The 26,727-nt window shown below is 46.6% G+C and overlaps 1 protein-coding gene across 1 annotated transcript in view; it reads left to right on the top strand.

Moving 5' to 3' along the window:
- LDLRAD3 (low density lipoprotein receptor class A domain containing 3) overlaps positions 1-26,727 on the top strand; it is a 127,530-nt gene that overhangs the window by 12,198 nt on the left and 88,605 nt on the right. Inside the window, exon 2 of the mRNA XM_044270124.1 lies at positions 21,524-21,667. Within this exon, the coding sequence (XP_044126059.1) occupies positions 21,524-21,667 (144 nt within the window). The remainder of the gene's footprint in view (positions 1-21,523; positions 21,668-26,727) is intronic.

The raw sequence follows: 26,727 nt of genomic DNA, 5'->3' as shown, positions 1-26,727 counted from the left end.
TTTACAGCGCGTTCCTACGCGCTGTAAAACGCACAACAGGCAAGAACCAATGATTCCCTATGGGAATGGTTCACACCTGGGCGTTTTACAGCGCGTACGATCGCGCTGTAAAACGCCCGACGCTCAAAACAAATACAGGAGCTTTTTTTGGCGCGTTTGACGCGCGTTTGGGCCATAGACTCTTTGGACAACACTGCTGTCAATCACCCAAACGCGCGTCAAACGTGCGTTTACTATTACAAAAAACGCGCATAAAAACGCGCGACAAAATCGCGCGTTTGCGAAACGCTTAGGTGTGAACCCAGCGTTAGGGCTTATTAAGACAAGCAGTTATTTTTTTCCCCTATCCTTTCTACACTACACTGACATTTTAAGTTCAATGGGCTGATTCTTATGAGCAATTTACCATATTTTTCACTTTATAAGATGTACCGGATTATAATACGCACCGTTGGATTTAGAGGAAAAGCATATTTTTCATCAGAGCCCCATATCAGACCTCAGATATGACCACAATATCAGACCTCAGATCAGACGAAAAGTAACGAAATGAACTTGCCTCTCTAGACACACGTCCAGCCGCTCTTCCTGCATTCTCCGCTCCCTGTGCGCGCACAACGTCCTGATACTGTACGCAGGGAGCGGTGAGTACAGCCAGCAATAGAAGCGCTTCCCTCATCGCTGCCCGCGACTACTGCATACTAGTAACGCTTCCATAATGAAAAGTGCTCACTAGTATTCACTTTATAAGACTCAACCCCCCCCCCCCCCCCCCCCACCACACACACTTTAGGAAGAAAAAAGTGCGTCCTATAAAGTGAAAAATATGGTAATTCACAGACCGTCGGTTTATGCAGAGAAAATCTCACCATGAACTATTTTGGTCCAATTTCCACCCCAAGACTCGAAATGGGTCCATAAAATGAACAGATGGCGCTTGGGCGCAATCAGCATGCGGTCTGTTTTTCACAGATGATATCGTCTAGTGATGAAGCACGTTACCTCAGCACGTGAGACGCCTGGAGAGGTCGAGGTGGAGGAAAAAGCATGACAACTATTTTGAACAGATTTCCGATAATTCATGGTTGTCACTTTTTAGCCCATCTATAGGTTGGCCTCATCAAAAATGGATCCTTACGCCGGCGTTGACTGCTAGAATACTGTTCCCAATGTGACAAAATATGGTCTCTAAAAGGCAGGAGAATTTTTCGAGCTCATTTTTTCATATCTCACATTTTCCTCGGTTCCCCGGAGTCTTAGAAAAAGCATAACCGTGAACATTGGCAGAGCTAAAGCGGTTCCGTGGGTCTTGTCCTTGCCTTAAAATACCTGAAGGGGTGTCCGTGGCCCTCCTCGCATACCGTGGGGTCATGCAGTGAAAGTCCTACGGCTGCTTTTTATTCCTTTATTACTTCTTGGAAATAGCTGGTCCTTATGAAGCAACCTCCGAGCTGGTTATTTAAGGTTATTACGTGAACTCTGCCGCAAGAACCTGCGGAGGAAAGAAAACGGGAAGCGGGATATTTAATAAATGCACCTCGTGACCTTCACCAGGAGAAAGTTATTAATGACACAGCGGCAGCTTCTCAGGGTCTCCCAGGTTACCGCTATGTGCCACGTACAGCGCCTCCAGGTCATGGCTCTACCGGGAAAGGAAGACTCCACTTCTGAAAGTCATTAAAATATACCGTATATACATTTTTCTTTGCAAAGTCTTATTTCGTGGTGCCTTTCAGTTACTTGACTGTCTTCATCTGTTTCCAGGGTCCTCACGAGTTCCTCTGGCTCGTCTTCACTCCGTCGTGTAGTGACCCTTTTTTTTAGGCTGAGAAAAGACGGATCCATCCACCAATTATCCTGTAGATCCAGAGGAAGAAAAAAATTCTCATGAGGCAAAAGCCAATTTTTTTGATGAAGGAATAAAATTTCCTTCCCTATTTCCAAATCTGGCCTCATGCACGCGACTGTATCAGTTTTTGCGGTCCTGCAAATCGGCGGATCCACAAAACATTGAAACCGGAACATCCTCCCCTTTGTTAGAAATGCCTAATCTTGTCTGCAAACGGACAAGAATAGGAGGTGTTCTACTTTTTTTTTTTTTTTCTGCGGGGCCATACGGATATGGACCCTTCTCCAGAGACCTAGTAATTATAGCCTGTAATATGATTACATGCCAAACATTCAGGACCCTCTGGGACTCGTCTAGTGAGCTCACCATCACCACCTCCTGTGCTCTATCGTGTCACTGCTCTTACGCTGGGTTCGGGATGGAGCGCTCTGTATGCGCGATTGTACGGGCGTTTGCAATCGCGCATACAGAGACAAGCGAACGCCTATTGTCGCGCGTTCCCGCTGAAGTCTATGTACGGGAACGCGTGACAAGACGCCCCAAAGAAGCTCATGTACTTCTTGGGGCCTCGGGCGTTTTACAGCGCGATCGTACGCTCTGTAAAACGCTGAGGTGTGAACCATTCCCATAGGGAATCATTGGCTTACTGCTCTTCTATGTTTGTGTAGAAACCACTTGAGGATGTCCTCCCATCACAGGCCTGGGTATAACCCAATGGAAGCCCATTAGGACTCGCCTGCCATCCATTTGGGTGAATGGGGATCTATGGATACGTTTGGGGCATGCGCCAGGAGCTTTCCATCTGCAGACACAACATGATGGTAGCCTTAGCAAATCCGGCCAGCTTTGAGGAACCATGCAGTGGGTCCAGTTACGCCCCCTAGTACAGTTTTGGATATTGTGCAGGCACCCTTGGCGCTAAAGCCTTAAATCCCATGTATATGCTGCGCCCCGCCATTGTATCCCTAAGAACCCCAGCATGTCGCTTTCCAAGACCGCAGCTCCCAGAATTGCATGTTTTTATCATCGACATAAATTTCAAGTCTTGTGCTCCTCTTGAAACGCGATTTTTATTTTAACCAAATTAAAAATTGATGCAGTGTGTTTACCGAGTTAAAGCGCGGCGCCTGCATCCATAACGCGCGGAGGCACAGCCGGCAGTATCGTCGTACAGAGCAGACATCTGTTACACAAACTGCCCACATCTAAGAAATATGCCCTCCTCAGCGGTGACTTTTTTTTTTTTTTTTTTGGAGGATGAAAGTGATGATTTTTTTTTTCTTTTAATGTCCCCCGCCTGATGGCAGAAGATCATTTTATAGTCTGAGGCCTGCGAAATAGAGAACGCGCACCCGGCGATTTACAGCCCCGCTTAGCGCTTTTTATTTGGCGATAAAAATATAACGTTTCAAATTAAAAAAAAAGAGACCGAAACGGCTAATGTTTTAAGAGCGCTCCAAAAAGCCCCGGGGGGAGGGGGAGGGATCGGCTCTAAAACATTAACCGAATCTTTGCACAAACACGTGAACGGATGACTGTGTCTTTGTTTGTTGCTCTCTGCTACTGCCCGGAGGGCTCCATTCACAAGGAATGGCACATGGCTGGAGCGAGCTGGCAGGCGATGGGTTAATCGGGCTATTTGCCACCCAGTTTCAGAAGCTGGAAGCTCACCTTGAAATTCCCAGGCTCGGAAAAAGAAAAGCCACTGGAAAGGTTGGATGACATCCAGCATGGCCGCCATTGACCGCCCCAGCAAAATATACCACCCAGCTTTCTTAGAATCCTGCCCTCTTTCATGTTGGGTGAGGGTACGGTGGATTTCAGGTGCGTAAATGCTGCAGATTTCACCCTTTGATTTTTATTTTTTTTAAATCTCATCTACTTGGCTGCTCCGGATTTTCTGCACCGGAAGGCTACATGCACACGGCAGGGTGGTTAATGTCCATTGTCCACACGGATTGTGGTGCATTTCCACATCAAATCCGCTTGTGTTACTCGGATATTGACATGGATTTGCCCTTTGCACTGCAAAAGAGTGAAATCTCCACCGAAAATCCACACGCACATAAAAAATGCACCGTGCACAATGAGATTTGGAAAATCTGATTAACTTTGCTGGTAGAGCACGAAAATTAATGTGGAAAAAACGCGTGCTATCCACATCCCCCACATTTGGCACGGGGCAGTATAAGGTAACGCGCCACACCACACCGCCCGCCACAGCGCTCCGGTGCCCACCTCTTCAGTCCCCATGGGGCCTGTACTGATGGCGTCTCGTTTATTGGTCCCAGTACAGCCAAAAACTGCCCCCAGCAGTTGCTTTCTATGAAGGATCCGGTCCCCACTGAGGACAGGCGATTGGCCGCAGTGTCATCTGACCGCTGCAGGACCAGAGGGGGATCTGAATGGGGCTTGTAGAAATCCACGTTTTCCTGCCCAAAACAACCCTATTCAGATGAATGGAAACGCAGAAATTTCTGCAACAAATCCGCCACGTGTGCATTTGCCTTTAATGGCGGATCAAAACCGTTGAACATTGGAGTCCGATTCTTTTTCACGGGAATTCGCACCGTGAGTTCATACAGCACAGATTTTTCTTCGAGCGGATTTGAAATCTGCATCATGGATAAAAAAAATAAAAATGGGCATGCCCACGTGGTTCGGCCTCATCGAAGGGGGCTAATCTTCTAGTGGATTTCACGGCGGAGCAAACTGCAAAAATCGGAGGGTCGCTCTTAGATTTCTGCCGCAGGAAACTACGTTATAACATCCCGCTGTCATGTGACTGTCACTCGGGATCTTAGTTCACTAGCAGTTGCGGCGACCGGTCCTAACATTGGACTTGTGGTTTCAGTTAATACGTAATTGACTAACTCAGCTCTGCTACATCTTAGTAGGACTTGTGTGGCCTCATTGCAGTTGTGCACGGCAGACAGGGGGTTAAACCATTTCTAACTCCTGTGATTTATGCAGATATGGAGACTGAAGCCCCAGGTAACGCGTTGAGCGCGCTGTCAGATTTAATAAGCCCGCAAAATCCTCCGGTGAACTGTACCACCGTTCTGTCTATTAAAATATTAAACATATACGGTATTCATGTTCGCTCCAGACTCCGAGGAGACACGGATGCAGACAGCCTGATGTAGTGTTCCTCATGCCGCGCAGATTAGCATTTGTCTGCCTGCCGAGCAACGCCTCAGACTCTGCCGGCTCCCTGATGTTTCTAGGAATCGCATTGTATATGACGGGAGAAAGAGGGTAATATGGCCGCCAAGCAGCTAATAGGCAGCACAGTCTCCAGAATAAGGGCTCGTGCACACAAACTAATGTTTTTGCGGGTCGGATGCGCTCATTCACTTCAGTGGTGCCTCAAAACACGCGGACAGATTACCATGTGCTGTCCACATCCGTATGTCCGTTCCGTTGCACCTGCAAAAAAATAGAACATGTCCTATTCTTGAGAGTTCTATAGAGTGCAGGACGTTCTGTTCTGCAAAATGTGGACAGCACACTGCCAGTATCTGTGTTTTGCGGTCTGAAAATTGCGGATAACCGTGCATGAGCCCTAAGTTGGAGATGTGTAGTACCTCAGAGCACTGGGTTTCTGCAAATGGTTTACCACGTATGGCTGGCATAGCCAGGGTTAACGATCCTGGGTCACGGATAACCGTGCATGAGCCGTGCATGAGCCCTAAGTTGGAGATGTGTAGTACCTCAGAGCACTGGGTTTCTGCAAATGGTTTACCACGTATGGCTGGCATAGCCAGGGTTAACGATCCTGGGTCAGCCCATGGAGAAGATGCTCCTTCCTCTTAGGCACAAAATGCTATGGAGACTCGCCGATCTCTACATGATCTACGGAAGAAGAGAAGGAGTATAATGACGGAGAGAACTAGAGAACCTGGAGTCTGCAAAGCCGAGCATTGGAGTCAGTAAGGTAACCTGCTACAAAAAGCTGTTAAGACTTTCCTGCAGTGAGGGGAATACTGTTAAGACACCCTTTACACCTGGACTCGACCTGGCCAGTTGTAAATCTAAAACCCTAAATTGCACTGTGCACACTTGCACCCTTTACACACTTGGGATTGTGGATTGCTATCGTTGGATGTACTACAACTCTTGTTTTGCACCACAGTAAAAAGAGATGTTTATTCTGTTACGTCCGGCCTGGTTACTGACTCCTGCACCATACGACGGCCATTACACTTTACACGCCCTGCCTTGCACACATACAAACGCTTAACATCATGGGCACCCCGACTACCATCCGGGGGAAGAAAGGGTGCACTCTCCTTTTAGCATAGGGTTGATTTTGACAGCTAGAGTCACTACCACTCCCATCCTCCACTCTGACTCCTCCTGGGCTTGCTGCAGATGCGATGTCAGAGGCATAATCTTCCTGGAAGCTATTTTGGGTCAGATTACGAACTGCAATGCGGACTCCCATTCATACTTATCACGAATTTGCCAAAAAGGCCCGCAAAAGGGGTGTGGCTCATGCAAAATATGCCAAAAAGTGCCCATTTTGGGGCATTTCCGAATAGTTTTTGGTGTTCATGTAGGCGGGGCTTAAATTTCCCAATTTTGGCTTTTTGTATCCCCATTGAAAACAGCGGGGCACAGATTTCAACACAGAATGCACATCGAAATCCTCTCGATAAAAATGCCATGTACTAAACATCCTCTAATAAATCTCCTGACAAAATGGAGGCTGACCCCGGATGTCATCCGAAACCTGCCACGAGCGTGGAGCCCGATATACCGATATACTGCCTGGGAGCCATTTTGTGTGTCGATTTCATAGTCCAGATCCCTTCCATCACAAATGCAGGGTCGGTATCAAAGGGTTGACTGAAATATGATGCCGTTTCAGGTCACCACCGGGCCTCGTCACAGACCCTTTGGCACGCTGCGCTGCGACTCGGCGCCCGGTCCTGAGGTATTTTTGGCTCGATTTGGAGTTTTTCTGTATGAACCTGAGACAGAAGGCGATTGTGCGAAGAGCCGCACTGGGCGTTTTATGGAAGCAGGGTGAAAAGTACAGTTTATAATGGACCCGACTTCTCACAGGAAAAAAAAAATTAGAGAAATTAAAACCATGTTAATGGCGAAATTATCAGCGTTCAGTCAGTGATGAGATGGTTACTGGCCAGGATTAAAGGCTTTGAGCTTTCACCGCTAGAAAGATTAAACGCTGGCTCGCACCAAAGGAAAATGACTACTTTTATGAATTATGCCAAAAAAAAAAAATTACCAGTGTAGAGCTGAATAAACATGAATATTTGCCTGCTTTTTTTATTTTTTTTGTTGATTTCTTTTGTAGAACACATTGGTGTGTTTTTTATACTTTTGTATATATACTAATTAAAGGCGTTTTCCAGATCTGCTAGTGTAGTTGCTCACCTCATGTACTCATCTTCCCGATGCATTTTTTTGTTTCAATTTAGACTCCCCAGACCCGTTTTCACCTGCGTGAACCAATCGCTCACGTCCTGTACGTAGCACTTCCTGTTCCCGTATCCAACCAAACCCATGGTGCACTTCTCCTTTCCTTTCCTGAGGATAGGTCCTCGATATTCTACTTACGGAAAACCTCTTAAAACAGAATCTGGGAACCAAATTTTTTGTGCATCTAATATTAGAACCATCCACCTCACCTGGATTGCCAAGGGATGTGGCTTGACGGTAAAAGGGACGAGGTCTAAGGCTACTTTCACACTTGCGGCAGAGTGATCCGGCAAGCAGTCGTGTTGCCGGAACTGCCTGCCATATCCGGCAAAACGTATGCCAACTGATGGCATTTGTAAGACTGATCAGGATCCTGATCCGTCTTACAAATGCATTGAAATGCCGGATCCGTCTTTCCGGTGTCATCCGGAAAAACGGATTGGGCATTTATTTTTTTCACATTTTTTTTCGGAAGGACGGATCTGGCATTGCTATGGAAAAAAAAAATGCCAGATCCGGCATTCAGGCAAGTGTTCCGTTTTTTTTGACCGGATATAAAACCGTAGCATGCTGCAGTATTAAGGTACTTTCACACTTGCGGCAGGACGGATCCGACAGGCTGTTCACCCTGTCAGATCCGGCCTTCCGCTATTTCGCCGTGCCGCCGCTCCGTCCCCATTGACTATAATGGGGATGGGGGCGGAACTCCGGCGCAGTACGGCAGTTCGCGGTGAGAGGCCGCCAGACTAAAAAGTCGGACATGCAGGACTTTTAGTCCGGCAGCCTTTCGCCGTGCACTGCCGTGCTGCGCCGGAGCTCCGCCCCCGTCACCATTATAGTCAATAAGGACGGAGCAGCGGCACGGCGAAATAGCGGAAGGACGGATCCGACAGGGTGAACAGACTGTCGGATCCGTCCTGCTGCAAGTGTGAAAGTAGCCTTATCTCCGTCCTAATCAGTCAAAAAGACTGAACTGATGCTTCTTGATCGGATTGCTCTCCATTCAGAATTCATGGGGATAAAACTGATCAGTTCTTTTCCGGTATTGAGCCCCTAGGACGGAACTCTATGCCGGAAAAGAAAAACGCTAGTGTGAAAGTACCCTAAGATATGACATTTTGCATGAAAGTTAGAATTTTGGTAAAAAATTGTAGCATAAACGATGCCAACCGCTAGTAGAACGTTAGACAACAGTTTCTAGCCCTGCATCAAATACACGGTCGAGTCCCATTATCCTTCCCACTCTTGTCGACAGCTCATGAAGGAGTCTCGTGTGCTGAGCGGGCTCGGTGGGTATATAAGGTGTGTGATAGGCTGTCTGCACACATATCCCTCGGTGGGTATATAAGGTGTGTGATAGGCTGTCTGCACACATATCCCTCGGTGGGTATATAAGGTGTGTGATAGGCTGTCTGCATCGTGGGTATATAAGGTGTGTGATAGGCTGTCTGCACACATATCCCTCGGTGGGTATATAAGGTGTGTGATAGCCTGTCTGCACACATATCCCTCGGTGGGTATATAAGGTGTGTGATAGGCTGTCTGCACACATATCCCTCGGTGGGTATATAAGGTGTGTGATAGCCTGTCTGCACACATATCCCTCGGTGGGTATATAAGGTGTGTGATAGGCTGTCTGCACACATATCCCTCGGTGGGTATATAAGGTGTGTGATAGCCTGTCTGCACACATCCCTTGCTGCTGTCATGGGTAAAAGGGGCGATTTTTCAGAGTTGCAAAATAGGATTATTATTGGCATTCAGTCAAGGGTGGCGCAGTGTGAACTGTTCTTGTGCTGCTGTGGTGAAGGTGTATGGTGAGTAGACCGATGGCCCCATTGGGAATAAGCGACATTGAAACTGTGGAGAACCACGTGCCATCGATGTGAGAAGTGAACGTCGGCTACGAAGTTGCAAAAGGGCGGACCAATATGCTACAGCGGAGACGCTCACCTCCAAAATAAACTAGGGGGCTACCACAACAGTTCAGGGAACCCTACTGAGTATGGGGCAGACGGACGGTCACTGCACCTCTCTTTACCAAGTTGCATTGGCAGAAAAGTCTTCAATTTTGACAGCAGTATCAGAATTGGACCTCGGCTGATTTGCAAAGGGTTGTCTTCTCCGATCAATCACGTTTTCTGCTTCATGGAACGAATTAACGTTGACATGTCAGGAGAGAAACATCAGCGAACAAACACCCTGCAACCATTGCAACCATTATGGTCTGGGGAAGGTTTTCATGGCAATCTCTGCAGATCATCCTTGCAGATCATGTACACCTATACATGCTGATTGTCTTCCCTGGGGCAGATGGGATCTTCCAGCAAGACAAGGCGACAGGTCACACGGCTAGAAATGTCCAACATTAGTTGGTAGAGCATGACCAAGACTTCCAAGTGCTAGCCTAGACCCCTAATTCTCCATACTTAAACCTAATTGGGACCACCTCGATGGTCATGTTCGCTGTATGGACCCTCCAGCAGCTGTGGGATGCATTGCAGGCAGCATGGCTACAGATACCTGTGACAACCTACCAGGACCTTCTGGAGTCGCTCCGAGCCCGTCTTATCTGCTGTCCGTGCTGCACTGGATATTAGATGGTCATAACAATGTGACTCGACTGTGTATATCATCCAGCATGAGCCCCTGAGATATGTCTACGCGGTCTACAGGATTAGTAAGTCTAACTCTGCATTGTACTGTTCCTCTGTTATTCCTCTTGGCAATCGGTGAATGAATTAAGAGCTGCGTGTTAATGAGGAGCGCCCCTACAGGCACATTCTCCCATTAGTGCTGACTGTGTAGTCACACACCCTACTGACAAAGCGGCTGGTAATCAGTGATGAGCGGCAGGGGCAATATTCAAATTCACAATATTTTGCGAATATTCGTCATATATTTGCAAATTCGAGAATTCGCGATCTCCAGTCATTATTTTCTTGATTGCGAAAATCGCGATACGGAAATTTGCGATCAACACTACTCCTAAAGTCAAAGATATTGCAGCCTTCTCATTGGCCCACAAGCAAGAAGCAGTGAGGGATCATGGGTACTGATGAAAAAAAAATCTAGAATATTCGCGATTACGAAGATATAGCACTATATTCTAGATATTCGCGAATTCTCGAAGTGCCAATATTTGCGCTAAAAATTTGCGATTAGAATATTTGCGATCAACACTAGTGGTAATGTGATGTTTTCGAGGGAGAGTAATAGGAACAGCATGATGGAGAGTTCTGAACTGATATCTCATGGGAAATACAATCATCTACTAAACCAGTCAGGAGAGCGGACAGATCTTGATGTAGTGAAAATTACATATTTTCACAATTTTTTTTTAAAATAATTCAGCTATACACAATAAGACTTGAGAAAATGAATGTGTGAAAACCTTTTACGTCTCGGAAATTCAGATCAATGAAAATCAAAAGGTGCTGCTGCCTTTGCAGAAGCTTTGAGTCTTCTGGGATTTGAGAAGAGTGAACCCTCAGCGACCTCATTGATCGGGAAGTAATTTCGCTGTAAGAAGCCTCCACGACTGAGATCCTGCATGGCTAGGAGGATGAATGGATTTCAAGGTCATGATTTCCTTGAGAGCCATGTCCTGAAACTTAAAGGGGTTTTCTAGGAGTAGAATATTGATGGCCTATCCTCAGGATCTGATCGATAGGGGTCCAAAACATGCCCCCTTCCCCCATAGATCAGCTGATTTGGAGGGGCTGCGGTGCTCTGATCAATGCCTGCGGCCTCCTCACAGGTTACAAAGCACAGCGCCATACATTCTTTAGTGGCTGGGCTTGGTATTGCAGCCCATTCACTTGACTTGCGCATAGGCCATGTGACCAATAAACGTCATGTTATTGGTCACATGGCCTATGCGCAAGTCAAGTGAATGGGCTGCAATAACAAGCCCAGCCACTAAAGAATGTATGGCGCTGTGCTTTGTAACCTGTGAGGAGGCCACGGCAGTGGTTTAAGAAGAGGCCGTGGCCTCTTGAAGCAGCTGATTAGTTAGATTGCCGGGAGTCGGACCCCACTAAGATACTGATAAGAGTTGAGCAACGCGAGGATACTTAATCCAAAGTCGCTTCGTTCAAAACTTCGGAATAATACTGTACGGAGATTTGTCTCCATACAGTATTAGAATGTATGGGCTCCAATGAGCCGAAGTTAGTTATTCGCGAAGTTGCGCGTGGCTTCATTGAATAACTTCGGTAGTTGATGAATCTGCGTACAGTATTATTCCGAAGTTTTGAACAAAGCGACTTCGGATTAAGCCTCCGAAGCTCGCTTCGCTCAACTCTAATACTGATCAACAATATTGTACTTCTGAAAAACCTCTTTAAATTGCATTTCTATTTTAATTTTCTTCATATTTGTGAGTTCATAAAGTCCTGGGTGATCATGCAAAATGAGCCACGCCGTGCTTTTGGTCAAACCAATCAAGGAGGACCCATGGATTGTGGTCACGCTTGTCCACGGGCTTTGTCTGGTATTGCCTTTCATCCTCATTCACTTGAAGACCATAACAACTACTTGCAATACCAGACACAACCTGTGTACCAGAGTGGCGCTGTTTTTAGTTTCCATGGAGAAAATGTCACACCAATGTTTTTTGAATAGGCCATGTCCCTATGACTCTCCGGGAGAGCCCTTATGAGGATCCCAGGGTGTAGGTCCATGGGGCAGCCACCCAATAGGCTGTAATATATATAGATAGCATGTGTTTAGCTTGTGCTGTTATATGAATAAACTCTTTTGTGCCATATTACAGTAAAATTGATTTACGTACAAGAACCTTCCAATGCACTTCTGTTTGACAACTCATTATAGTAATTGCCCCTTATTCGCTTAATGCAGTCTTTGAACACGCTGGGAAAATATTATGTTTGCCTAAAGTACGAAATTGTCACATTACGTTAACAAAGATGGAGGGAAGCAATAACCCTGGGATAATAGCTGCCATGGCGGTGTACGATGCGAGAATTTAAAGATCTGCACCCTTATTGATAATAAGCCGGAGTTTTTTTTAAAAAAAAAAATCCTCCTCTTACCATCAATATTCACTTTTTGTGAGACCCCTAACAATCCTGTGCGCTGCACGTTTCCTGTGAAAGTACAGTTTAATGAAGTTATTATAGAGTTTAGGTGGGGATCATGTTGTTAAAGGGGTTTTGTGAGTTGTATTTTTAATGGGAAAACTGCAGGAACGCTTTAAAATAAGAATAAAAAGTAAACCTGCCTTTCTCAGATCCCTCTGATCTAACGCAGTCGATTGCCCCCCTCCGCCATAGTGCTCCAGTGAATTATTGTTTTGGCTACGGCAGTCGCTTTCAGTTTACAGGATTTTATTTTAATTTTTTATTATAATTTCTGATCAGCTGTTTCAAAGGTTACATTTGCATCACATTATAACTCTCTTCTGAGCATTCCCTTAGAGAATATGTTTGAATACCTGAAGACCGGTAAAAATATCCCTCGTGGATTTGTAAATTATATATTTTTTTTTTTATCGTGCTTTGCCAGTCCTATAATGATTTATTTATTTGCCCAGAGTACCCCAAACACTGCATAGTTCTGCCCTGTTTTTTGCGTCAACGCTTTCCTTCCCCTGTTCTCAGCATCACTGCATCCTGGCAGGATGTTTACATGCAGAACTTCCTGTTTTCATCAGCTTCCTGCTGAGTTTTCTGACCAATTCCAGCATGCTCTGCTCTGTTTTATAGGGCTTGCTCCCCCTAGCTAACATGGAGAGGGGAGGTGTATATGGTGTGAACAGTGCGGCACGTGCAGAAAGTCCTGGGAAACATTACAGAGCAAAGCATGCTAGGATTGGTTAGAAGACCAAGCAGGAAGCTCACGGAAGCAGGAAGTCCTGACTGTAAACATCCTGCCAGAATGCTGCTGAGAACAGGGGAAGGAAAGCGCTGACATGAAAGACGGGTCAATGAGGCAACAGTGCGTAGTATTTGGAGTAGTCTTCAAAGGAAAATACAGTCCAGAAGATGAAATCAAAAAATAAATGTTCACAGATGGATAGCTTGTCAAACAAAGTCCAAAATGTATTCTTATTAATGCCTCATTAAAGTGAATGGATCCACCTAGTGCAGGGATGCCCAACATGCGGCCCTCCAGCTGGAGGGCCGCAGGTTGAGCATCCCTGCACTAGTGGTTAGGTGTACCTGTGTTTGGCTGTTCAGCAGAGAGGTAAAAAGTAATATGACCGCCATACCACTCCCATAACTCGCTCACTGTTAAGGTCTATGTCTATAACTGCAGCACCCCCCGATGTATCTTTCTGATGGTGGCCCTGGCATTTAAGATAAAGAGCGTTTAGAAAAGTGATGGCGCTCTTAATTGTAACTGAGCGGTTAATAATTCCTTTAAGTCCGGAAAAATCACTGGAACGGAAGAGAAAGAAGAAGAGAAGAAAGTTCACTGCCTTCCCCGGCTGCCCTGTAGGTCACGTACAACTCACCGGAGGGCCCACCGACTGGATCAAGCCTGGCATGAGAAATTCAATTTGCCTGTCTTATCTCCTATCATGGTGTTATTAATGTGCAGCGATATGAGGAAATGAGGCGTGCACTTCATCGCTTAAGCTTCATCTGCTTTCAATGTGTCATCCTTTCACGCAACTGCATTGAAAGGCCTAGAAAAAAAAAATATAATATTTCCCCGAGAAGCCATTTATTCTTGGAGGCAGTACTTGTCCCATCCTGTGGACCATGAGGAATCATTCCCCTTATGTTTTTTGGAAAAGTTTTGTCAACTTTACCTCGACCGACTCGAGAATGTATATAGTGTGAGGAACAATAGTTTTCGTTGCTTTTGGGGAGGGGTGGCCCGTGCCACTCTTCTTGTTTGCCCAAGCTTGAAAACTTAACTGCCTATTAAGTGCCGCAAGCGCTGCATCTCATAGGAATGGATGGAGTTGCAGATTGGAAGCTAACGAATGCCGCCACGATGCTGCAGAGGACTGCCCCAAGTCTGTCCTGTGGTAAACGGAAGCTGCTTCATGTGCCAGAAAAAAAGTAAAGGCGATTCGCCACTGGGGTCGCTTGACATCACTACAACTAGCGGAGCATCAGCAGCAAGTGAGGCTCTGTGCCCGCTGCGTATGAGCCTCCCAGCAAAGGTATATACCGCCGTATACATCACCTAAAGGGACACGTTGTACAATAAGCCCTCTCCAATAAGACCCTTTTTTTGCCCTTTATCAGGTGTTGAAGCGCAATGGACATTGTGTTTGATGCATACATTGGGAAGGTTTCCCGGTGCATTCCCCACATGTAAGGCTCTAAAGCGGAGAACAGCAGCCATGATGGACTACATAAGGTAAGTACCGGTATATTAGAGATTTTTCTTATTTTCATAATGCTGGAGGCTTTGTGTGGAAACCCTTTAATTAACATAATACGGTCTGCTTCTCACGTAGCCATCTTTGTAGTTTTTCTTTGAAGTTGTCCTCAGACTGAAATTAAGCCTAGAAGGTATTTCTTCAGGTTTGGAAAAAGAGGGAAAGGAAACCGTGATAAGACAGCATCACAATTCAGGGACCCTTTCTTAACACAATCCACGCGTGTGTATATGTAATATATATATATGTCCTACTAGAGCATAGAGACGTCCAAGAGAGTGGTTCCCGTCCGAGACCCCTTCTGTGAGCCGCTAAAAAGCAGCAAGTGCTACATGGGAAATACCTGGATGACGGCAGGTCCCTTCTGCAAAATCAGATATTTGCCGTGGATGTTGAAAGCCAGACCCTGCGTTTCCCAAATACAAGTGATGGTTGGTGGTGACGCAACCCTTTGTTTGGGGTCAGACTGGTGGTCCGGGATCCAAAGCTGCTAGGCACCGTTGTGAGAAGATTCCTAGCCATTGGTCCTCTCCATTGGTAGACCTCTGGTGTCTGGTTCCAGCCCCTCATCTGTACGTTGACTTCAGCAATCAGCCTGAGAGAGTCTCCAAACACTGGTGGATCTCTTCAGTGAGAACCGGTACCCCAGAGCTCATCCAGCCAACCAGTACCCTACTTTGTATTGACGAAGGGCAGGATCCCCAAAACAGTTGGGTGTCTTTGGTTTGGCTGGTATGTAGTAGCTTTCTTCCTTTTGGAAGAGAGCTAAGGTCCATGACCTCTGGTTAACAGTTTACAGAATTGTGCTTGCGTGTGACCCTGTGGCCTTAACATGCACAACTCTATCGAGTGTAGAGTATTTAAAGGGAACCTGTCATCTGTTTTGGGGCCGCTAAATCACCAGCGTGCTGTTCTGCTGCTGGGACTTGGGGTTCTAAACCTGCCCCTGCAGAAGAAAGTACATGAATTTCCAACTTACTGTGAGAAGAGTCCAGGACTCTTCTCCAGTGGCATCAGGCACATGTGCACGTTGCTGATGAAACCAAGGATGTTACACCTCCCCTTCACTGCACAAGCACTGCAGATCAAGCACATGCACGGTGCATCATCTTTCAGTTCAGTGTTCATGCGGCTAGGGCTGCTGGAGAAGAGTCCTGGACTCTTCCCCTGCTATGTTTGAATTTAATTTACTTTCCGTTAGAGGGATAGTTTGGCTATAGGCAAGGATTGGGACCCTAAACCCAACATGATTCTATGGCCCCCAAACCAGGTGGCAGGTTCCTTTTTAAAGGGGTTATCCGAGACAAAAAAGTGTCCCCCATATGCCCGGGCTCCTCACACGGTTTTAATCCGTGCCCGGGGAGAAGCAGCAGCGACGGTGCGGGGACCAGGAGTGGCGCAGGGAGAGAGGAGCCAGGTAAGTAGATTCAGCGTGAAGGGCCCGGGCATACGGGGGACATTTTTTAATCTCGAATAACCCAGGTGTCTGTATACAGCAGAGACTGCCATTACAGAGCCTTGTCTTCAGTTATAAGAGCCTTTTACTTTATTGATGATCGCTGACATCATTGAGGATTGAAGTGCAATTTACAAGGAGGGAGTCAAGTGACCTGAAACGTTGCCTTGCCCCGTGAGGAAATATAAATCTTTAGGATGATAGTCTTTCAGGCTGGATCCCTGCCCAACATCTCACCCTGTGGTTTCAGAAATCCTGGAAGCAAATCAAGCACAACAGGCCAAGAGAAGCTGCATTCATTTAATGGAAGAAACCGGCAACAGCAACCGACCAGAACCGTTAATGGTAACTTATTCAGAACAGATGATATCTTACAAGCATGACCTACGATGCACATTTGTGAAGCGTACAGAGTACAAGTGTATCGTAGAAACGCTCCAAACACGTGCACTAGAATTACGAGCGGCGTTATTCTGTTACAAGAAGATTTTCGTGAAATCTCATCCACTTTGCTGCAGCATATCCGCCCCACGGGTCTATTCTCGCAGAGTTGATACAGTGCAGATTGTACAAAATCTCATCCACACACTGTGGGGAAAAAAAATAATCTGCGTCGGAAAGTTATTTGCGAAGTGGATTTTAGTCGTGCTGTGCGTTTCCACTATGGATTTTACCCCTTTGCAGCGAACAGAGGGAAACCTGCTGCAAAATCCGCAACAAGTCCACATATAGATTTTGCCTCGCGTTCGTTGTAGATTTTTCCGAAGCAATTTACGTCCCGTGGCGTGTCTTCTTAGCCATCATGTCCTGGCTGGTATAATGCAAAGTAGTTGACTTTGAATGTCTTTGATCCCCGTTTTCTTGGCGCTCCATAAATTGGAGAGTTCGGTGCTGAACCAGGCGCAAGCTGCCATCTGGGACGAGCCCCGCAGCAAATCCGTGAATTCCACCGCGGGTTGTCGGGTCACGAGAACTGACAGGAAGATATGTTAGCAATGTATAATAATGAGCAATGGAGTCTCGTGGTGACAGAAGAAGTGGAGTGGTCCAGTCCTGAGCTGCCCCTGGGCCCCATAGCAGTCGCTTGGTCTGCTTCCATGGTTAGTATGCTACTGGATATTGCAGCTCTGCTCCTATTCACTTAAAAGGGTTGCCCAAGGTTTTAGGATTGATGACCTATCTTCAGAATACACCATCAATATGAGATCTGTAGGGGTCCGACACCCTGCACCCCCATTGTGCAGTGGACGGATCTTGTAACAGCAGCACTACTGGGGTGTCGGGCCGCCAATCTTATTGTGTTGGCCTGGTATCTAGTAAAAAAATAAGTATGCACTTGCTTTTTAAAGCATGAATAAATTAATTTTTGACCTGTAATGTCTGCCTGGTGTGTATACTGTATTTTTCGCCCTATAAGACGCACCTGCCTTAGGTTTTAGAGGAGGAAAATCAGAAAAAAATAGTTTTCATCAGAGCCCAAATCAGACCCCCAATGTTATTCAGGCCTCAGAACAGACCCCCAATCAGACCTAGACCCCCAATGTTAAGGCCCTTATTCAGACCTCAGATCAGACCCCCAATCAGACCTCAATCAACTTCCATGTTAATAAGTCCCCCAGTCGGATCTCACATCAGACCTCCATGTTAATCAGACCTCAGAGCAGAGGAAAAATAAATAAATCAACTCACCTCTCCTGCTTCAGACTGCCACTGCCGTTCCTAACATCCAGCGCTTTTCCTAGTCTTCCTGCCGTGCTGTGACCCTCGCAACGTGCGCAGCACAGCACAGCGAGCGGCCGAGGAAGACTGGGGAGCGCTGCATTCCCCGCTTCCCAGTCCTCCTGTGCTAATGAGTGCTTCTGTAATGGAAGATGGTATTCGTCCCATAAGACACACTGACATTTTCCTCCCACTTTGGGAGGGAAAAAAGTGTGTCTTATAGGGTGAAAAGTACGGTAATTGTGAGTTACAAGACACTGCAATAGAAAGGTTCATTTTTATTCTTGGGATTTTGTTTCCTGCGTATTTCCCTTTAGTGGAGCGTATACCCTATGCAGCATCTTATAATGTGATCCATATCTACATCTGTACTTGATCTCCTGTATATGGTACTTGAAAGGCTTCATAAACTAATGGTAAAACCATGAGCTACAGTTTTTGGTCTGTCCACGTACAAGAACTTCGTCCACCAGCTCCTTCATGCGTGACCACGACAAGCATGTGGCGCTCTATATCAGCATATTAGTAAGGCCTATTTCACACTTGCGTTGTGGCGTTCTGGTTTTGAGATCCGGCAGATGATCTCAAAACTGATCAGTTTTGTCCCAATTCATTGTCAATGGGGACAAAACCGATCAGGATGCATTCCGTTGTGTTTTTGCGACCAGACACAAAACCACTGCAAGGTGCGGCTTGAAAGCATGAAAATCAATGTAAGTGGTGTAAGGTCCGTTTTTTTGCTTGCACCCATTGACTTACAATGATTTTCATACCGGATCCAGTTTGTTCAGTTTTGATTTAATACAATTGGATCTGGCGGAAACGGATGCAGTCCGTGTCTCCTGTCTGTCTCCTACACCAGTCTACGCTTGGCAGCTTAGCGGGTATCGCGGACGTTTACGTCAGAAGATGCCAGCAGCTCCCAGCGATCCAAGTTTACATAACTCGACCTACTTACAAGGAGCTGTGTATCTGCCCGATGGCATAGCTCCTCTTCACTGGGAAAAGTAGGTAAAAGCCTCGGGGAACTTTGTAGTAGGGACAGTGACTGTCACAGCAAAACTGGTGGAAGTATACAGCTGGAACGTGCTTTACTGATGTCATCAATGATCGCAGCGGGAATAGTAGTGGCCCTCCTTTTCTGCCTCATTTCGTGAACACTGCCGTCCATAATAAAGCAGATTGTGATTGCTACAGTTGGGTTGTACGGAAACCATTTTCATCTTATAGATCAAGAAGAATTTAGTTCCAACTTTTTAGCATTTATTTAACTCCTCGACAAGAAGTCCGAACGCGTCGATCAATCTAATCTTCTTTCTGGTTAGATTGGACAAGGTATGGCGAGGATCTCCGTGGTACTTACCATTGTGGCATATGTTGTTGCACAGCAGGTACCATAGTCTAGGACAGGGGTCAGCAAACGTCAACACTCTGGGTGTCCCGAAACTGCAACTCCCAGCATGTACACTTCTTCAGTTGCTCTCGAAACTCCCCTGGAAGTGAATGGAGCATGCTGGGAGTTGTAGTTTCACAGCATCTGAAGTACCTGAGGGTGCTGATTTCCAACGTGGAACTGCAGCAAAGTGGATGAGATTTCACAAAAACTCATCCACAGTGAAAATTAACCACAGGACAATTTATGCTTTGGATATCCACTGTGGATTTCACCCTTTGCAACGCCTAGGGTGAAATCTGTGGCAAATCTGTAATTCAGATTTTACCTGCGGACTCTGCGCTGCAAAATATGTTCCGTGGGAACTTACAATTAGGAACCTAAACCTGGACCTGGGCTCGTCCCAGATGGCAGCTTGCGCCTGGTTCAGCACCGAGCTCTCCAATTTATGTTGTTCTCAGAGCGCCAAGAAAACGAAGATCAAAGACATTCAAAGTCAACTACTTTGCATTATACCGGCCAGGACATGATGGCTAAGAAGACGGAACGTAAATTGCTTCGGAAAAATCTACAACGAACGCGAGGCAAAATCTATATGTGGACTTGTTGCGGATTTTGCAGCGGGTTTCCCTCCGTGCGCTGCAAAGGGGTAAAATCCCAGCTGCCACCGGGGACGAGCCCCGGTTTAGGTTCCTAAATGTAAGTTCCCACGGAACATATTTTGCAGCGCAGAGTCCGCAGGTAAAATCTGAATCACAGATTTGCCACAGATTTCACCCTAGGCGTTGCAAAGGGTGAAATCCACAGTGGATATCCACAGCATAAATTGTCCTGTGGTCATGCAGCAGTGTGTGGATGAGTTTTTGTGAAATCTCATCCACTTCGCTGCAGTTCCACATTGGAAATGAGCAGCATATCCGCCCCACGGGTCTATTCTCGCAGAGTTGATACCGTGCAGACTGTACAAAATCTTATCCACACACTGTGGGGGAAAAAAAATAAAAATCTACGTCAAAAAGTTATTTGCGGAGTGGATTTTAGTCGTGCTGTGCGTTTCCACTATGGATTATACCCCTTAGCAACGCACAGAGAGGGAAACCTGCTGCAAAATCCGCAACAAGTCCACATATAGATTTTGCCTCGCGTTCGTTGTAGATTTTTCCGTTCTACGTTTTCTTGGCGCTCTGAGAACATAAATTGGAGAGCTCGGTGCTGAACCAGGCGCATGCTGCCATCTGGGACGAGCCCCGCAGCAAATCCGTGAATTCCACCGCGGGTTGTCGGGTCACCAGAACTGACAGGAAGATATGTTAACAACGTATAATAATGAGCAATGGAGTCTCGTGGAGGGTGTGATAAAGGCACGGGCCTCAGTGGTTAGGATTCAGAAGGTGTTATCTAACATACAGAGTGAATCTTATTGCTGCCGTATCTGCTTCTGCTGAGGATAGCAGTCATTCCACTCCTTTTTGGACTAAAGACGATAATCGGGTATCCTTTGTATTGATAAAAGATGCCCCATAGCTGACAGAGGAGCGTTTGCGCATTCATCAGATGATTGGCTGCTCGATTACACTGTCCAGTCCTATGTATGCTCGTTTCCAAAAAGTGGCCTGAAAATCATGTGGTCTTATAGGGCCCTTACAGGGGTTATCTAATTCTAAAAATGCCCTCCTCAATGTCTGGGCCCATCCTATAGATCATACTTGCCCCGACACCCGCGTCACTCCAGATCCCTGCACCGCCGCTGCTGCATCTCCCCGTCACGCGGATCAAAACATGCTAGGGAGGCTGCTCACCTTCACAGTCTGCTATTGGCTGCAAAAGGGAGATGCAGCTGCGGCCGTGCAGGGATCCGAAGTGACACGGGTGCCTAGTTATATAAAAACTCGGGCAACCCCTGTAAATGACCTAAAATAAGAAATGGATGGATGCTCACCTTTTTTCCTCAGCTGTTTTATCGAGCGCTGCACTTCGGTCCTCCCACTGCTGACGTCACCTTCTTGGCTGCAGCTGTGGAATCCTGTGCACAGGTTGCTGCTGCAGCCATTTTTTTTTTATGCTGGGATTTGTAGTTTCACAATAGCTGGAGTGCCGAAGGGTTGCTATTGCTAACCTATGTTTTAGGCAGTTTACAGGGGTTGCCCATGTTTTCATATTAGTTGGAACAACCCCTTTAAACCCAGGTTCAAAATTCAGTTGTAACTGCAAATCTGATCTTCGTTATTCTCCCCACTCTTCTACTCTCTAATGACACATTTGCCTGATGCCTTTGTCTTCTCCATTGTCTTGCAGAAGGACAACTGATACCTGGAAGCAACAGTACAAGATGTAACTCCCCCGGGAACTTCATGTGCAGCAGCGGGGACTGTATTCCTGGTAGCTGGCAGTGTGATGGGTCACCCGACTGCTTTGACAAGAGCGATGAAAAAGAGTGTCGTAAGTTCAACTTCCTTCTTAATTTCCGCCAAGGGCTCATTCAGAAGAACCTAAGGGCTCCGTGCCCACATTGCAGACCGCAAGCGGCAGGTCTGCAAAATACGGACATTGGCATTGTGCACTCCATGCTGCGGATGCGAGCCCATTGACTTGAATGGGTCTGTGATCCGCAAAAGACAGGACATGTCCTGTGTTTAGCGGCGATGCACGAAGCGGAAACCCTCTGTGGGCTCTTAGGTCTGGGCTTCCGCACAGCAAAAGATAGGACATGTCCTTTCTTTTGCCTGTATTTTTCGGATCGCTGACCCATTCAAGTCAGTGGGTCCTTCCCCGCGATACGGGATTCACATGGCTGGTGCCTGTGCATTGTGGTCCGCAACACCGGCACGGAGCTCTTACGTTCGTCTGAATGAGCCCTATGCAACACCAGTTCTGAGAGAACTGTATGGAATTTACTTTAAGGGATTTTCCACTAACTGATGGGTGGTGGTCTGACCACTGGGACCCCCACCCATCAAGAAAATGAGTTTGAGGAGTGAATGGAGCAGCGGTCTATGGAACTTATGTAGAGAAGCGGAGTACAGCACACAACTGTCTATGGGAGTCCCATAAGGTTGAATTAATCGACATTGTGCATGCGTGACCACCGCCCAATTCACTACAGGGTCTCTAGTATCACATACTCAGGATCATGGGAGTCTGACAGCTGGGACCCCCACTGGTCAGATACTTATCCCCTCTCCTGTGGATGAAGGATAAGTTCTTATGGTGGGACTATGAGCTGCTCTGTAAGACTCCAGCTGTCCTTGTTTTACAAGGATGCCAATACAGGGGAAATGCCTAGCAGGTGGTGGCTTCCACCGACGAAATCATCTGATGCGCGGGCGGGAGCCAGGGTGATCGGCTGAACATCCTGGCGGCTACTTTATAAAAGAGGTTTTCTTTTTATTTAAAGGATACCCAAGATATATGCCTGAAAGAGTCGCGTCTGCATCAATAATTCTTGTGACTCTGGGGGAGAGGGTTACTAATCTACAAATGGTGTGCTCTACCTCAAGGGGAACCAGGGTGTCGTTCAGCAAGTACACTAGCGCCCCCCTAATATCATTCCGTACTTAAAGGGGCCAGGTTCTTGTGATAAAACTCTGGCTAGAACTTGCCAAACATATTTTTAAGTTCAATGAGAGATATTGAAATCTGTATGCGGTAAGCGCCACCTAGTGGAGGCTGCAAGTGGCAGTTAAATTAATATTGAACGTAGGATCTGTGGTAACTCCTGTCAATATGATGGATGTGACGAGAGTCCGTGATGAGCTCTGCCTCCCAAATCATAAGGCACATGTATTGTCACAACTGTGGCTAGTCCTCCTTCAAGTACATTTCAGGGTACAGTACATGCCTAATTTACTGTAAAATCAGTTTACATCTCAGAGTAAGCATGGCAGTGACATCATCCAGCCTTAGATTTCTTCATTGCCTTTGCCCTCAACCAGAATGAGGCCATTTATTGTCACTTGTGCACAATTAGGGACATTTTTCAATTTTTCTTGCAAAAATGTCAGGACGGGTAACAGATTACCTCCTGCGAGAACTGAGGATGAGACGTCAATGTCCAGCTCCCCTGATCTTTCTTTTCCCTCCTGACATTTGCTGTTGGGGGAGAATCGGGACAGCTTATACACATCAGACGGCGGGCCGGTCTTGCTGAAATTGGTGGGTTCAGTCACCTTTCATCTAATGCGGCATAGCCAGCTGAAAGGAGTTTCCCAATAATTAAATATTGATTGCCTGTTCCTCAGGATAGGTCATCAATAATATCTGATCATTGGAGGTTCTATGGATAGCTCATTAGGATAGGTCATCAATATCTGATTGTTATGGGTTCTCAGAATAGGTCATTCAATATCTGATCAGTGGCGCTCCTTAGGATAGGTCATGTCTGATTGGTGATGGTCTGATTCACGGCACCCCTATCAATTAACCGTTTAAAGTCTATTAACTGATCAGTGTTAATAGACTTTCATCAGTGAACAGCACTGAGGCCCACCAGTCCCTCGTCCATTGTAGATGCTCCCTGGCCCATGCAAGACTATGACGTCTGTGGTCAAGTACTCTTGCAGGTCGTCTACCACGCAGACCAAGCTGATGTAAACAGTTTCAAAATGGTCTGACGTGACACTTGGGTGCCTCTCACCTCCCTTAAATGTGCCTGGAGTTGTGTGGCATTCATCATCCGGTTCCGCAAGGCATTGTTCACAATGAAGAGGTCGTCAGTGTGAGATGTGGCCAAAGGATGTCCACTCCTCTGCCTTTCTGTGACTCTTCTGTATCTCTGATACAACCTCCTAATGACACTCTGTGACGCTCTAAGCTCAGTGACCACTTCCGTGTGAAAACATCCTGCTTGAAGCCTCGCAATGGTGAGGTACTGTTCATCAATTGTTAGATGTCGTCTTGGTCTCATGCAGTGGCGTACTAAGGGGGTAGCAGTCCGCCCCGGGTGCCGGCTCTCAGGGGGGTGCCAGAAGCAATGAGCGCTTCCATCAATACAGATGGAAGCGCTCATTGTTGGAGTGCTGGGAGCTGCGTTCCTGTCACTCACCGATCAACTCCCCAGCGGCGTTTTGAATGGTGAAGCAGGAAGACTTATTGCACTGCTGACCTGTGTGGGCGGAGCCTGCCGCCCAGAAATCTGCATAAGCTCTGCCCACACCGTGCTGCAGAGCGATCTGTGCCTGCAGGGAAGAGAGGTATCTGAGTGTGAGCTTCAGGAACGGGACAAGGTGAATAGTTACTGTGTTGTTGTTGTTTTTTTTTAAATACAGAGGGGGCACAGAGGACTTTATTACTATGGAGGGGGCACAGAGGGCATTACTAATATGAAGGGGGCACAATAGGCATTTCTACTATGGAGGGAGCACAGAGCCAGAGGGCATTACTACAATGAAGGGGGCACAGTGGGCATTATTACTGTAAAGGGGGCACAATGGGGATTTCTACTATGGAAGGGGCACAGAGGGCATTACTAGCACAGTGGGCATTACTACTATTAAGGGGGCACAATGGGCATTATTACTGTGAAGGGGGCACAATGGGCATTATTACTGTGAAGGTGGCACAATGGACATTATTACTATGAAGGGTGACAATGGGGAGTATTACTATGACTTGGACACAATGGGGATTATTACTATGAAGGGGACACTATGGGGATTATTACTGTGAAGGGGGAACAATGGGGATTATTACTGTGAAGGGGGAACAATGGGGATTATTACTGTAAAGGGGGAACAAAGAGGGCATTACAACTGTGAAAGGGGCACAGAGAGGGCATAACTACTGTGAGGGGGCACAATGTGGGCATAATTACTGTGAGGGGGCACACAGCTGTACAAAACTACTGTGAAGGTTGTACAATGAGGGCAATACTACTGTGAGGGGGTACGCCCCAGGTGCCAAACACCCTAGGCACACCACTGGTCTCATGATGTCAAAATGTGAACAGCATGATGAGGAGGACTGTTTAAATATCAATTCTAATTGAACCAGGAAATGTATTGGGCAATTCATGGATTAAACACCTGTTGTAAATTTTGCCGTTAAGCTCCTTGTTAGAGAACAGCAAGTTGTGCAAAAAGTACTGAAACATTGAACCGTTGGACATGTGCCTTCAGAAGTTTAGAGAAGGTCACATTAAAGGGGTTATCCCACTTAGCGTTTTTATACTTACCTGCTGCCACCGCGCGTTCACTTCCTGGATTCTGGCTGGGGGCGGGCTTCATCTTGATTGAAGTCTTCTCCCGGCCGTGCCGCGCGCTGGACTGAATGCGCACGCCGCCGCGCATGCGCAATGGTGACTTATTCCTACAGAGCCGGCGTGCGCGTTCGCAGCTCTGTACTATTCTGGCCGGGAAGAAGTCACTGTCGCGCATGCGCGGCAGCGTGCGCGTTCAGAACAGCGAGCGGACCGGCTGGGAGAAAAGGAGTCGTCTTCTGGGCAAGCGCGACCTTCCGGCTTTTGGAGAAGAGCAGTGGTCGTAACCAGGGGAGACCGAGTCACAACAATCAGGTAAGTGGGTATGAATTTTATCCTAATCGGTGGGGATTTGTTAATAAAGTATATTTACAAAAATGATCACTGTCAAATCATTAACAGATTTAACAGTGATCATTATGATGGGATAACCCCTTTAAGTTTACCTGTAAAGATTAGAGGGCATTTTAGGTTCATCCTGAAATTTCACTCGCAAGCCAAATATCCCTTGTGAGTAGTGTATAGTGTCTGTACTTGGAATTACAGCTCACTCTTATGTACTTGAATGGGACAGAGCCGCGCAAAGGCCATGTGACCGGTAAATATGACATCACTGGCCTAGGAAGAGGCCGCAGTGCTCGTTCAAGCGCCGCAGCCCTTTTTAGCAGCTGATCAACGTTGCAGTTACCAGCGCCGTCTCCTACACAGTGAATGGAGCGGTATAGTTCCGCCACAGACGCTGGAGCTACCCATTAAAAGCTGATCGGCTGGGGTGCAGGGAGCCGGACCCTCACCAATCAGATACTGGTGATCTACTCTCATCACTATTTAAGTCCTGGAAAACCACTTTAAGATATTCAACCATTTTTACATCATCTTCCGTTTTTTTGTCCCAGGTTCTGTATTTTCAGCTTTGTCTCAAGTATTGGGCACCTTTATTGGGGTCCTGCTTTCCATTTGCATGTGTATTGGCTGTGTCTGTTCCGACTACTCTATTTATCGTCCTAGCATGAAAAATCTCATTTAGAAAGTTGCAAATAAGGCACTCTCCATTTCTTATGGCATCCATAAGGTACAAGGGAGAAATCCAGGACCTGCCTCTCGGATATGAGCAGAATTATTGCATTGATTATCAGTACAGTGCGTGACTCCTGATATCAGTCCCATACAGTTTGATAAGGCAAGTGCCAGAGCAGAAATCAGCATTCTGCTCTCTTCTTACAGCCGAGATTTTGTGGTCAAGTAATGTTTTGTCACAAGATTGAGTCAAAACCACTGCATCTGCCACAATGTTGCAAAAACTGCT

Source organism: Bufo gargarizans, chromosome 10, assembly GCF_014858855.1.
Source record: "Bufo gargarizans isolate SCDJY-AF-19 chromosome 10, ASM1485885v1, whole genome shotgun sequence".
Classification (NCBI taxonomy): domain Eukaryota; kingdom Metazoa; phylum Chordata; class Amphibia; order Anura; family Bufonidae; genus Bufo; species Bufo gargarizans.
The sequence above is the reverse complement of the archived record's forward strand: the minus strand, read 5'-3'. Positions and strand labels throughout refer to the sequence as shown.